Below are 14,530 nucleotides of genomic sequence, written 5' to 3'. Positions count from 1 at the left end.
TGCGTGCTGCCTAGTTGAGGGAAACGTGCTCAGTAGTTGTGGCACGCGGGCTTAGTTGCCCCACGGCATGTGGGATCTTAGTTCCCCGACCAAGGATTGAACCCATTTCCACTGCATTGGAAGGTGGATTCTTTACTACTGGACCTCCAGGGAAGTCCTGAGGCATGATTTCTGTCTCATTGTATGTCTTGTAATTTTTAGTTGAATATTGGGCCTCTCACTATTACAATGTGGTAGCTCTGGAAATCAGATTCTCCTGCTTCCCTGGGGGTTGGGGTTGCTGGGGTTTTATTGTTGTTATTGTTTTGTTTTGTTGACCACTGAAGCCCATAATAGTATGTTTGTTTTGAGACGTTTCCAAACTCTTCCTGCAAAGACAATTATTTGCCATGTGTGATCATACTGAAGTTTCTGACCATTTAGCTCATGTTCAGCTAATGTTTTGACAGAGATTTTCTTGAGTGCCAAGAGGTCAAACAAACAAAAATACCAATAACAACAAAAAGGAGAGAACAACCAATGTACAATTTAGGTCTGTGCTGGGGTACTCCTTCACCACTTAGCTAGGCTTGCTCTGAGCCTAGAGATCAGTCTGAGGTGAAAGCTTAAGATCTTCCTAGGACTCTTGTGAGCACACGTCTTGCTCAGGTATGTGCATGGTTTTCTAAATACCGCCATGTGCACAGCTGTCTTGAATATCCTAATTTCTCGAAAGAATCTCACCCCAGCTTCTCCTCCAGACCTTGATGATCTATTGTATATCTCCACCCATAATTTCTTACCTCAGGCATCTTTTAGTTTTGTAGTCTTCCAGGTAGCTTCTATGAACAGTGCCTATTGCTTTTCCCACTTATATTCTGAGTTACATGAACTGGGTGCCTTGCACCAGTCCTCCAATTATTCCGAGACAGGTTACAACAGTTGTGTACGATAATTTGCAAATGAGATCTTCTCTGCTCTCTCTGGTTGGAGCCGGGGGACCGGGAACTGGGCTGCCATCTGCTCAAGACCAAAACTGCCATGCAGGACAGGGGAGCAAGGGTGAATAAAATGTCACAAAGCTTTTCTACCATTTTTAAGATGGCTTTTTCTTGATTGGGTATTTATAAGGTTGTTTTAAGCCTTTGACTCTTTCCCAGATGTCGTACATAGTCAATTCAACTTCTTATACTTTTTTTGTGGTTTTGTGGGGGAAATGAGACCTTAAGTCTTCCTCATATGCCATGTTTTTTTGACATCACCCACCAGTAGCACTTTTTAAAAGTAGTCATGGTGAAGAACTCACTTTGGTGCCTCTATAGACTCTGACCATCTCTGTGTGGTAGATGTGATACTATTCTCCTACCATTCAGGAGCTTTTCAATGGCTCTGAGAATCTACTTCCAAGAAGCTCAGGCCCAGAGAGACAAAGGAATCCCTTCCCTGGGTGTGGGAGTCCCATCTGCAAGGTTCCAATCTCTGACCCTACCTGAGATGATTGACATCAAGAAATTTCATTTCCTTAAGGGAAGACTTGTCCACAGGGATGTGTCAGGTCAACTGTATCACAGTACACTGAGATGGACAGCAGTTCAAATGGTACATGAATTGGGGTGGGACTTTTTCTGTACCCTTTGGTGTGGTGTCTCCTAAATTTCAGTCATTGAATTCCACGTCAACTATTTTTTGCCATATCCATGCACCATCTATATTATTACTTACATTATTTTTCACTTTAAATCAAATTATTACTTTAAAGCATTTGTTTCAAAAAGAATTTGATCTGGTATCACAAGTGGAAAACAGTATCCCTTGCCAAAAACAGGAGGCAATTATAACCGTAACTATAATACACACAAAACATTTTCTTAAATTCTAGCTAAATTCTATTTTCACTAAAAGTTCTGAAATGGTGTAAAACTCTAAATGGAAAGTTACCTTTAAGACTGTATAAAAATAAAAAATTAAAGGCAAAACACGTTCTGAAATGGAAACTTATCTTACTCTTGGTACTTCCGGAGCTTTTAAAAATATGTCAGAGAATCTCAATATCATCAGACCAATTGGATGGGACTCTAAAAAAGGATGCAATTTAATGTTTAAAGATTTTTTTTTTCTGAAACCTCTTAAAATTATTCCATGTTCCAGAAGAAGAAAAATCCCAACACAGTGCTTAGTGGTCACATGCATAGGCTGTAAATTCAAATGCCAACCCTCCCACTGCCCAGCTGAGTGACTTTGAGTGAGTTATTGTGCCTCCTTGAACATCACTTTCCTCTTCTGTAAAATGGGCTAAAAAATGCCAGCCTCGGGCTTCCCTGGTGGTGCAGTGGTTGAGAGTCTGCCTGCTAATGCAGGGGACATGGGTTCGAGCCCTGGTCTGGGAAGATCCCACATGCCGCGGAGCAACTAGGCCCGTGAGCCACAATTACTGAGCCTGCGCGTCTGGAGCCTGTGCTCCGCAACAAGAGAGGCCACGATGGTGAGAGGCCCGCGCACCGCGATGAAGAGTGGCCCCCGCTTGCCACAACTAGAGAAAGCCCTCGCGCAGAAACGAAGGCCCAACACAGCCATAAATTAATTAATTTTAAAAAAAATGCCAGCCTCACACAGATCTGTAAGGTTCACAGCAGCTTTATGCATAATAGTTAAAAATGAGACTACCCAGACGCCCTTCAGTGGGTGAATGGTTAAAATGTGTCTCATCCGTAACGTGAGATACTGATCAGCAATAAATATGATCAAACTATTGATGAACACAACAATGTGGATGGATCCCCAGAGAATGATACTGGGTTTAAAAAAAGAGCCAGTCCCAAAGGTTATATATTATATAATTCCATTTATGTAATATTATTAAAATGACAAAATCATAAAAATGGAGAATAGGTTAGTCATTGCCAAGGGGTTAGGTATGGGAAGGGAGGAGGGAGAAGGAGAGGAGAGAAGTGGATGTGGATATAAAAGCAACGTGAGAGATCCTGGTGATGAAGGGACTGTTCTGTACCTTGACTGTGGTGGTAGACACATGGACCTACACATGTGACAAAATGGCATAGAACTAGATACACTCACACACACACATGAGTACAAGTAAAAAACTGGGGAAACCTGAGTAAGATTGGTGGATGGTATCAATGTCAATATCCTGGTTATGATAGTGAGCATTATTTTTGCAAGATGTTACCATTAGGAGAAACTAGGTAAAGGGTACATGAGATCTCTCTGTATTATTTCTTATAACTGCATGCAAATATACAATTATCTTAAAAGTTTAATGAAAACTACCAGCTTCATAGGCTTTCTGTGAGGCTCAAATGAGGTAATATTTTGGGAAGAAAATTCATTCAACAAAGGTTTATTGACACCTCCCGTCTGTCCAGCCACTGTGTAAATGCAGAGCTTATAACAGTGAATAAAATACAGTTATGCTCTAGCGGAAATTTTATTTTACTGGAGTGGCACACAGAAGTGAGTTGTTATTTCTAAAAATTGTTCTGGGGACTTCCCTGGTAGCGCAGTGGTTGAGAGTCCGCCTACCAATGCAGGGGACATGGTTTCGATCCCTGGTCTGGCATGATCCCACATACCGCAGAGCAGCTAAGCCTGTGTCCCACAACTACTGAGCCTGGACTCTAGAGCCCGTGAGCCACAACTACTGAGCCCACGTGCCGCAACTACTGAAGCTCGCACACCTAGAGCCCGTGCTCCGCAACAAGAGAAGCTGCCGCAATGAGAAGCCCGCGAACCTCAACGGAGAGTAGCCCCCGCTCGCCGCAACTAGAGAAAGTCCGCGTGCAGCAACGAAGACCCAACGCAGCTAAAAATAAATAAACAAATAAATGAAATAAGTAAAAAAAAAATTGTTCTTAAAATTGGTTTAGGGGCTTCCCTGGTGGCGCAGTGGTTGAGAATCTACCTGCTAATGCAGGGGACACGGGTTCGAGCCCTGGTCTGGGAAGATCCCACATGCTGCAGAGCAGCTAGGCCCGTGAGCCACAATTACTGAGCCTGGGCGTTTAGAGGCTGTGCTCCACAACAAGAGAGGCCGCGATAGTGAGAGGCCCGCGCACCACGATGAAGAGTGGCCCCCGCTTGCCACAACTAGAGAAAGCCCTCACACAGAAACGAAGACCCAACACAGACATAAATAAATAAATAAATAAATAACAATTTTTTTAAAAAATGGTTTAACATTGTTCACTAATCGACCAGTAGCATGCATTGAGTGCTTGCATGTAATGAAAGTAGACTCAGAGAGATTATAAAAATTGCCCAGGTGCCAGGTAGAGCCAGAAGCAGGATTCAAACCCAGATCCGAGCCCATTGCTGTAGCTCATCATCTCTAAACTCACTGTTTCGACAGAGGAGTGTTCTTCTCTTTGCAGAGTAACCCGGTGAAGACAGCCGAAGTGGAGTGTGGGGACTTTTACAACAGTGGGGACAGAGCAACTGTTGATGCAGAGGGCTACTTCTGGTTCCTGGGGAGGGCCGACGATGTCATCAATGCCTCCGGGTAGGTGTGGCTGACGCTGAGCCGGAAGGTACCACCCTCACGAGCCTGGTGGGAGGTAGCACGCCCAGACATTCCTTCATGCCTCGGTGACGGACTCTCAGCCTAATATGAACCAAAGTAAGACATCATGCAATTTAAAGGCACTGGGAAGGAAAGCTTTACTCTGGTCCCTATTTGTTGAGGGAGCTTATTCTGTGTGCTCCTCTCATGAAGCACATGTCACAGAAACACATAACAACAACAACAACAACAATAAAATTCACCTTTATGGAATACGTACTATGTGACCGTACTCTCTGTAGAGCTTTGTACGATCCACCTCCCAATGCTGTAAGGTAGATGTGATTATGCCCATCTTATTTTATTTTATTTTTTGGGGTGTGGGGAGGGGGTGGGTGTGGAGGCCCGCACTGCGCGGCATGCAGGATCTTAGTTCCCCGACCGGGGATTGAACCCGTGCCCCCTGCAGTGGGAGCACGTAGCCCTAACCACTGGACCGCCAGGGAATTCCCATGATTACGCCCATTTTACATGAGGAAACGGAGTCAGTGACCAGTGAAAAACGTTGCCTGAAGTTTCAAAGACAGTACAGGGTGCAGCCCAGATTTGAACAAAGGCGGTTTGACTACAAGTATGTTGTTCCTAACTCTTACATGATTTATAAAGAAAAAAAGTGACACGTTACACTAAAATAACATGTTTTCTTGGGAATTTCAGGAAAATTGAGTTTGTTTTTTAAAATTTCTAAAACAAATGCTGATATAGTGAAGAATAGGGTGTAAAATTTGTACAAATGTTTAAGCAAGAGTTTTCATGCCAGGGACAGGTGCTTCAGCTTGAGCCAAGCCCCAGAGCACTGGGAGGACGAAGCATTCACCTCCCTCACCTGGGGTCGAGAAGTGAGGAGCCCTGGGGAGCACCTGAGCCTTGTATTCCTTAGCATGGAATGTTCAGGACTTCACATTTCAGTCCCATTACACAGGCCTCTGGCGCCCTGTGACAGATACCCTCCGTGCCAAGGGAAGATGTGTCTCTCCAAAAGATGCGATCTGAGGGCCTGGGTCACCCTCGCCCAGGAATTGGCTCAGAAGGAACCATTGGTCCTGCAGGTACCGCATTGGGCCGGCAGAAGTGGAGAACGCCCTGGCAGAGCACCCAGCGGTGGCTGAGTCCGCTGTGGTGAGCAGCCCCGACCCGATCCGAGGGGAGGTGAGGAACGGGACGTGGAGGTCATCGTGGCTGGGTGTGGGGCTGGGAAGGCAGGTGAGGGGAAAACTTCCAGGCCATGCCTACCCAGCCTTGGAGCTAGGGTGAAGGGAGGGCATGGCTGGTGTGCATGTGCACTTACACGACGTGGTCAGCAGGGGGCACTGTGGCCTCATCTGTGACTGGAACGATGCTGATTGTGAAAGCTGCTGCTGCTGCCATCTAGTAGTTCATCAGCTCTTACTGGGTGTCAGCTCATTTATCCTCACAGAACACAGTGAATTAAGGACTCCTTTTATACCTTTTTGCAGAGAAGGAAACAGAGACATAAAGAGGTTAAATAACTTGCCTGGATTACACAGCTAATAAGTGGTGGGAAATTGAGCACTCTGGCTCCAGAGCATGCATCCTCGATTCAACAAGTGTTTATTGAACACCTTCTATGTACAGTCCCTGTGAAATGAAATGAGGACATAAATAACAATAGGAAACTAATAAATTACCAACATTTATTAAATGCCCACAAGGTCTTAACTATTATTAAACACCCACAGAACTCTACCTACAATAATAGTGAAAATGGTGATGATAACAATGATAGGAATACAAATACATTTAAACTGGCTTCACGTTTTATGTGTATTATCTCATGGAATCTTTACATAAACCCGATGAGGTATGAACCTGTCCTCTCCCCATTTCGCAGAGAAGGAGATCGAGATTAAGATAGGTTAAGAAATGTTCCAAGGCAAAGAGTGGAAATTGGAAGTACTGGGATTTGAACCTGGGATTTCCAAAGGCTCTACTGTCAGTTTGTTTTCCCATTAATTTAGTAAGCATTTACTCTTTATTTTTAAATTTTTATTTATTTATTTATTGGCCGCGCAGTGTGGCATGGCACGCGGGATCTTAGTTCCCTGACTAGGGATCGAACCTGCGCCCCCTGTGGTGGGAGCACGGAGTCTTCACCACTGGACCTCCAGGGAAGTCCCAAGCATTTACTCCTTCAACTATAATTTGGTTGTCACTCACCCTGAGCCTCCACTCTGCTTCTTCACTGCAGGTAGTGAAGGCTTTCATTGTCCTGACCCCAAAATTCCTGTCCCATGATCGGGACCAGCTCACCAAGGAGCTGCAGCAGCATGTGAAGTCAGTGACAGCCCCGTACAAGTACCCAAGGAAGGTGAGTGAGAGCAGATGGATGGGGTCTGGTCGCTGTGAGTGGTTCTGGGGGCTCCACTGCCTCAGGTCTCATGCAGTGTCTGGGGTGAAGCCTAAGTAGCCAAGAGCACTAATATTTTTCTCTGCAGAAGAAGCGTTTCAGCTTAGGGGTATGAGGGAGCCCACTGAATCGGATGGACCTCGATCCTGTGTCAGAAACTCATCCATTGCTGGCGTGTCAACCTAAAGAAAAAAATCATACAATTACCCGAAGATATCCAAGAAGGTTATTTATAATCTTTCAAAATTTGAAAAAAACATCCAAACCAGTATCTTCCAAACTATTAAACAACATTGTTTGTCGTGAGAAATACATTCTATATTGCAACCCAATACACATATACATACATAACAAACAAAAATGAACAAAATGATATTTACCCTAACAACATGTAATACATTCTGATGTTTTTTGTTCAACTTCATTTGTTTTAAATGCTGTGCACAACCTATAAAAATGTGCAGCAATAGAGAAATGATGAAATTACTCATGGAATTTAATATTATTCTGTAATTTAAAATGATGATGCAGATTTCTAACATAAAATATCACAATAATATATTATTGAGATAAAAAAGCAGACTAAGAAAGAACATACGTAGTGCTATCTGATTTGTTTAAAAACAAGTTAAAATTTCCTTCTTTTGTAGTAGTACTTTCCTGCATTGTCTGAATGTTTACAATCAATACATATTATAAAGTTATATAGCTAACATTTATTGAGCACTTACTGTGTGTACCAGGCCCTGGACTCAATGCTTTACATGCATTATTATTTCATTTAATCCTCTCCACAACCTGAGATAATCATCCCAGTCTACAGAGAGGAAACTGAGGCTGAGAGACTCAAAGTAAATTGCCTGAGATTAGAGTAAATAGAAGCTGGAATTCAACCCCATGTGTATCTGACAATAGAGTTCCTGCTGCTAACATTAGGATCTGATGCTTTATCGAGAGTAGAATAGAGGATGCGTACCAGTCAGGAAGGGCTACATGTTACTGTGGGTAACAAACAGTCCCAAAGTTGTAGTGGATTATAACAAGATGGTGTCTTTCTTGCTCACACCACTTGTCCACCATAGCTTTCCCGGAGCCTTTGCTCCACATCCCCTCAGCCTGGGACCAGGATAAAGGAGCAGCCACCACGTAGGTACCTCCCAGAGTCCTAGAAGAGATGGACAGAGGGGGTGGCCTGTCTCAGTGACTCCCAACTTCTCTCTTAGAGGTGGCAGGCACACTTCACTCCTACTCATATTTCACTGGTCAAAGTACATCAAAGGGCTGCATCCAACCTCAGGAGGCCCGAGGAGAATCTGACATAAATGCTGGACCCCGTTAAGGCCCCCACGTGGCGCCAGCCTGTCTGGGGGACTGGGAGAGGGCAAAGGAGGAGGGCTGAGGGTTGATAGAAAATGACGGGGGGACTTAGTCAGACTGTGTTTGCTTTATCCTCAACCAGGTGGAGTTTGTCTCAGAGCTGCCCAAAACCATCACTGGCAAGATAAAAAGAAGTGAGCTCCGGAAGAAGGAGTTTGGTCAGATGTAATTGGCAATAAACTCAGAAACCTCTGTGTGATGGTGGCCAAATGCCTGGCGGCCTCAGTTTCCTCACGATGGTGAGGGTGAGGAGAGGAACGCAGAGAGAATTGACTTGAAAGAGAGCCAAGAGTGTCAACATTCCAGCGTTTTTGTTCTTTTAAATTAATATCAATCACTATCCTTCCTCCAAGTTCCCTGTTCCTTTCAGATTGCCCAGCTGAGCGCTCAGAATGGGGCTGAAGCAAATTAAATACTGACTCAGCATCCACAGTGAGTCTGTTGTGCATTTATTCTGCAAAAGATCCAGAGCTAAATGCTGTCCCTCGTAATTCCCCCAGCCCCCATCAGAGATTGCCCCAGGGCCTGATTCTCCCTCCTGGCTCTAGAGACTCTGGGACCCAGTCAACGACCAGGACATAGAGGTCTGGGAAGAACAGTCCATGTGGCCCCCGGGATCTGCTCCTGCCTGGCTTGCCTCTGCCCAACTGGGGGTGAGGCGGGAGGCAAGGCACGTGTGGTGTCTGGGGAATGGAGAAGAGGGGAGGGCAGCCCAGCTTGGTGACGACACTTGCCTGCCACACCACCCCTCACCTGCACCCTCCAGTGGACCCACTGCCTCTCCTCCCACCAATAATGCTGCTGCTGTTTCTGCTTGCAAGTCCCAGCCTGGACCAGTGCAGGTGAGTGAGGGACCTGCCCTCTGGGGGCCCAGGAATCCTGCAGGACTCCTCGAGCCCTTCCCAGGGACCCAGGAGCTTTGTTCCCCAGCCCCTCCCCAGGGGCCCGGAGTCCTCCCCAGACACCTCTCCTTATACTGTGTAATCCCCTCTGCCATCCAGAGCCCTCTGACCCCCCTGGCCTGTGGTTCTGTGAACTAACCCTTCACTCCATCCATCCTTCCGGCCTGAGATGGAACCACCAGAGGCTGGAAGGAGCAGAGGCAGAAGAGGCTGAGCCTGGGGGTGAGAGAAACGCATATTGTCTCCTTCTCACCCATTCCTGGGGGGTCACCGATAGGGAGATCCCCTCTGCAGCTGCCCTCTTCTGAGGTGCACAGATACACACACTCACAGGGTAATATACAGACATCACAAACACGGAGGCGCACAGGCAAAGAATCACCCCCAGCCTCACCTGGGGACTCAGGTGTCGGGCTCATGGACAGCTCACACACAGACCAACGCAGGCAAGGACACCCTGGGGGGAACACACACACACACACACACACACACATACACACACACAAGTACACATACTCAGGGCCATGTGAGACAACCCCCCAGGGCAGACCCACACACACCCCAAGGAGGCGCACACATGCACACACACACACACACAGACATGTAGGCAGAGACATAGACACAGAACACAGCCACATACACACAGACACAAAAAGAAGACAAACACACAGATACAATCAGGAACACCCAAAGGGACAGCAACTTCACACACAGCACACTCACACACACATGAAACACAGACACAACTCCACGGACCCATATGCCCTGAGACACGTACCTAATACGTAATCCCCTGAGTCACAGACACACACACGGATTTGCACAACCAACGTACACTCATTCAGTGACAAAGGTGCAGATACAATGCATACAGAGCATACCAGAGAGACACTCAATGTCTCAATGCTGTGCAGTGGAAAATTCACGTTCACAATCAAGATGCTCAGACACACAGGTTCATACATGCAGACTTATACAACCACAGACACACACACACATACTCCCAGACAGTTCTGGCACTCCTGTGGATACCTCCACAGGCAGTCGGGGTGAACAGACCCTGGCATTGAGGTAGAAGGTAGACGGGCTCCAGGCTGAGCCCCTGCAGCTTGTCTCCTGCTGACATTTCCAGGAAAACATAAAGGCAGGAGCAGAGAGAAGCTCAGCTCTGCCTGAGTAAAAAGATAAGACTACCATATTTGTCATTCTTGAGGTCAAGGAGACCTCCTGGACTACACATGCACAAAAAGGTTCCTCAGGGGTCAAAAAATGGAGGGGGCCCTAGCCCGTAATATGTCCTGCCAACCTCTCAGAGACTCTCACGCTGGAATCTATCTTGGCTAAAAGATGCATGTGCACATTGAGTAGGACCCTGAGTCAGACCAAATATGGGCACAAAGCAAGATAAATCAAGGTGACTGGCTAGAGGGAACCCGGAAAACTGCCCCCATATAAGCAATTTAAGCCACCCCAAAAGCGTGACTCTCTCTCTCTCTGAGCCCATCCGTGTGTCTTTGTGCATGTACTTTTCTTCTAATAAACGCTTTACCTGCTTCACTACCTTTTGTCTCTTTGCTGAATTCTTTCTTCAAAGACAAGGACTGAGGTCCTGTTTCAAGCCCACCGGCCCTCGTGGTCTAGTGGTTAGGATTCAGCACTTTCACCGCCACAGCCTGGGTTTGATTCCCAGTCAGGGAACTGAGATCCTGCTTCAAGCCGCCACACCCTCGAGATCAGCATGACCTGCCCCACCTAGGCTGTCATGGAAGGGGGTGTCTTCCGGGCTCCAAACCCAGTGCTAGGCACCTGCCCCATTGAGGGCCTTCCAGAGGGCTGTGCCTATGCTCTGAGATGCCAGAGAATGGCCAGTGTAGGGTGGCTCTGGGGACGGGGCACAGGGTAGGGACTGGGCTATGACAGCGTGCACTTAACATGGGGGTGTTGCATGGGGCCTAGCAGATCCCAAGGTCAAGAGAGGGAAAAAAGTGAGCCTCCCCAGGACCCGCCCTGTGTGTCAGAGTGGGCTGTGCCCTCCCCCACAATAACAACAGTGACAGTAAAGACATCATCAGGACCATAGTATGATAATATTATCATCACCACAGCAATGACTGACCATCAGCCCGAGGTGGAAGAGTGAGGTGTGACCATGGCCGCCTGGTTGGCTTCATCCTCTGAGCAGGGCTGACCCTGAGCAAAGTTGGACGACAAGCCAAGATTCTCTCTGGCCCCTTCTCTCTCTGGAGGCTCCAGCTCCAGCTTCTTCCTCTCCCAGCATTCCCCCCACTCCCACCCAGGCCCAAGTCCCCCCATGACCCTTTTCTCAGCCTGGGTACAACACCTCTCCCTGACTCTCCATCCGTGCAATGGGGATAGAGATGGTATGGGCCATAAGCAGATGCCTGCAACGTACAGTGCTTAGCACAGGCTGGTAACAGGAGGGGCCTTTAAAGGCTTCACAGCTTCTAAGGTGCCAGTTCTGGGAGGACAGTCGCCCCTGGGAGATGAGGAAGCTGATGGGCACAGGCGCTCAGCACATGGCATCCCTTTGTCCTCATGACAGTCTTTGGACACAGGACCGGACATTTCCATTTTAGGGAGGAAACCCACCCAGGGTCACACCGCTGGTAAGCAGCACAGCTGGGTCTCAAGCCCAGGGCTCCTGGCCCTGCCTTCAGGGGCCACGGAGGGCTCCCCTGGATGGGAGGCTGAACCGGCTTTGGGGATGCTTCGTCTGCGGCACGAATGGTCTCACCCTTTCCAGGCCCCTTAACTCTGTTCACTTCTCCTTCTTCCCCTCATCCTTGCTTGAGCTGTAACCAGGGTGACCCTGGCACCGTTCAAGGAAGTCCCCAGTCCCTTATAGGCTGCGTCTGCCTCCCATTCACTTCTGGGCTAGTCTGACTTCCACCCCTTCTGTGCCTGGTCTGTCTTTTTATAACCACACAGCCCAAATGTGGGACTCTGTAGGCAGGCAACTGCATCTAAACAGATTTCAACACTATCGTTTTGTTATCCCTGTTTTTTGTTTTTGTTTTGCTTGTTTTTTTTTATCATTTCTTTGTACTTATGGTAAAAGACATTGATTTTCCATTAGAACAGTAATAGAATGTTTCCTGTTTACAATAAGTTTCCATAATAATAAAATCTATGGGGTTTAAAGCAATGATTTTAAAGCTGTCATGGGCCTGAATGAGCTGGGAAACCACTGTGTCAATCACACATAAAAGCACCTTTAGGAAGTTCACCTCAGGACAGGGCCCTGAATAGACGATCACCAGTGGGGTTTGTCTAACCACCTGGGTCCCTGGGCCCCAGCCCACCTGCTTGGCTCTCCCCACCCAGCACTCCTGGTACTGCCAAGCTGTTTGGGTGCTGTCCTCAGATCCCCCGGAAGAGAAGCTGATGAACTTTCTCCATTAAAATTCTCAATTTCTGGAGGTCCCTGGAAAGCAATAATGAGAGTCAGACTGGATTTTTTTCCCCCTGTTTAGGTTCATAATCTAAAGCCCATGCTAACAGGTGATGTACCTAACCTTGTTTCAGGTGTTGAAATGTCTACGTTAATTAGGGATGATTTTGAGACCATACCCATACCATCTGGTCACACAAAGTGGAATTCGCAAGCCAGAAGGAAACATATTTTATTACCATATTATCATGACCACGTAATTCAGTTCAACTATAACATCTTTCCCTTTGGGATTTCTTCTTTGCTCATGTTTTATTTATAAGTGTACTTCTCAATTTCCAAACATGGGAAATTCTAGTTAGCTTTTCATCAGTGACTCTTCTAGCACAATTGCATTACCAAAAAACATGCTCTGTGTGATTTCATTCCTCTGAAATATATTGAAATTTGCTTTGTGGCCAAAATAAATAAGGTTAATTTTTGTAAATATACTATATGTGCATCTCAATTGTGAACGTGAATTTTCCACTGCACAGCATTGAGACATTGAGTGTCTCTCTGGTATGCTCTGTATGCATTGTATCTGCACCTTTGTCACTGAATGAGTGTACATTGGTTGTGCAAATCCGTGTGTGTGTCTGTGACTCAGGGGATTACGTATTAGGTACGTGTCTCAGGGCATATGGGTCCGTGGAGTTGTGTCTGTGTTTCATATGTGTGTGAGTGTGCTGTGTGTGAAGTTGCTGTCCCTTTGGGTGTGCCTGATTGTATCTGTGTGTTTGTCTTCTTTTTGTGCCTGTGTTCTGTGTCTATGTCTCTGCCTACATGTCTCTGTGTGTGTGTGTGTGTGTGTGTGTGTGTGTGTGTGCATGTGTGCGCCTCCTTGGGGTGTGTGTGGGTCTGCCCTGGGGGGTTGTCTCACATGGCCCTGAGTATGTGTACTTGTGTGTGTGTATGTGTGTGTGTGTGTGTGTGTGTGTTCCCCCCAGGGTGTCCTTGCCTGCGTTGGTCTGTGTGTGAGCTGTCCATGAGCCCGACACCTGAGTCCCCAGGTGAGGCTGGGGGTGATTCTTTGCCTCTGCGTCTCCGTGTTTGTGATGTCTGTATATTACCCTGTGAGTGTGTGTATCTGTGCACCTCAGAAGAGGGCAGCTGCAGAGGGGATCTCCCTATCGGTGACCCCCCAGGAATGGGTGAGAAGGAGACAATATGCGTTTCTCTCACCCCCAGGCTCAGCCTCTTCTGCCTCTGCTCCTTCCAGCCTCTGGTGGTTCCATCTCAGGCCGGAAGGATGGATGGAGTGAAGGGTTAGTTCACAGAACCACAGGCCAGGGGGGTCAGAGGGCTCTGGATGGCAGAGGGGATTACACAGTATAAGGAGAGGTGTCTGGGGAGGACTCCGGGCCCCTGGGGAGGGGCTGGGGAACAAAGCTCCTGGGTCCCTGGGAAGGGCTCGAGGAGTCCTGCAGGATTCCTGGGCCCCCAGAGGGCAGGTCCCTCACTCACCTGCACTGGTCCAGGCTGGGACTTGCAAGCAGCAACAGCAGCAGCATTATTGGTGGGAGGAGAGGCAGTGGGTCCACTGGAGGGTGCAGGTGAGGGGTGGTGTGGCAGGCAAGTGTCGTCACCAAGCTGGGCTGCCCTCCCCTCTTCTCCATTCCCCAGACACCACACTTGCCCTGCCTCCCGCCTCACCCCCAGTTGGGCAGAGGCAAGCCAGGCAGGAGCAGATCCCGGGGGCCACATGGACTGTTCTTCCCAGACCTCTATGTCCTGGTTGTTGACTGGGTCCCAGAGTCTCTAGAGCCAGGAGGGAGAATCAGGCCCTGGGGCAATCTCTGATGGGGGCTGGGGGAATTACGAGGGACAGCATTTAGCTCTGGATCTTTTGCAGAATAAATGCACAACAGACTCAC

General features: G+C 47.5%; 1 protein-coding gene across 1 annotated transcript in view; it reads left to right on the top strand.

Moving 5' to 3' along the window:
• LOC102999573 (acyl-coenzyme A synthetase ACSM1, mitochondrial-like) overlaps window positions 1-8,732 on the top strand; it is a 45,275-nt gene extending 36,543 nt beyond the window's left edge. Inside the window, exons 11-14 of the mRNA XM_057528444.1 lie at window positions 4,368-4,495; window positions 5,605-5,704; window positions 6,765-6,884; window positions 8,383-8,732. Coding sequence (XP_057384427.1) covers window positions 4,368-4,495; window positions 5,605-5,704; window positions 6,765-6,884; window positions 8,383-8,469 — 435 coding nt within the window. The 3' untranslated portion in view covers window positions 8,470-8,732. The remainder of the gene's footprint in view (window positions 1-4,367; window positions 4,496-5,604; window positions 5,705-6,764; window positions 6,885-8,382) is intronic.
• Window positions 8,733-14,530: the final 5,798 nt, after the last annotated feature.

The sequence above is a fragment of the Balaenoptera acutorostrata genome, chromosome 15, assembly GCF_949987535.1.
Source record: "Balaenoptera acutorostrata chromosome 15, mBalAcu1.1, whole genome shotgun sequence".
Classification (NCBI taxonomy): Eukaryota; Metazoa; Chordata; class Mammalia; order Artiodactyla; family Balaenopteridae; genus Balaenoptera; species Balaenoptera acutorostrata.
The sequence above is the reverse complement of the archived record's forward strand: the minus strand, read 5'-3'. Positions and strand labels throughout refer to the sequence as shown.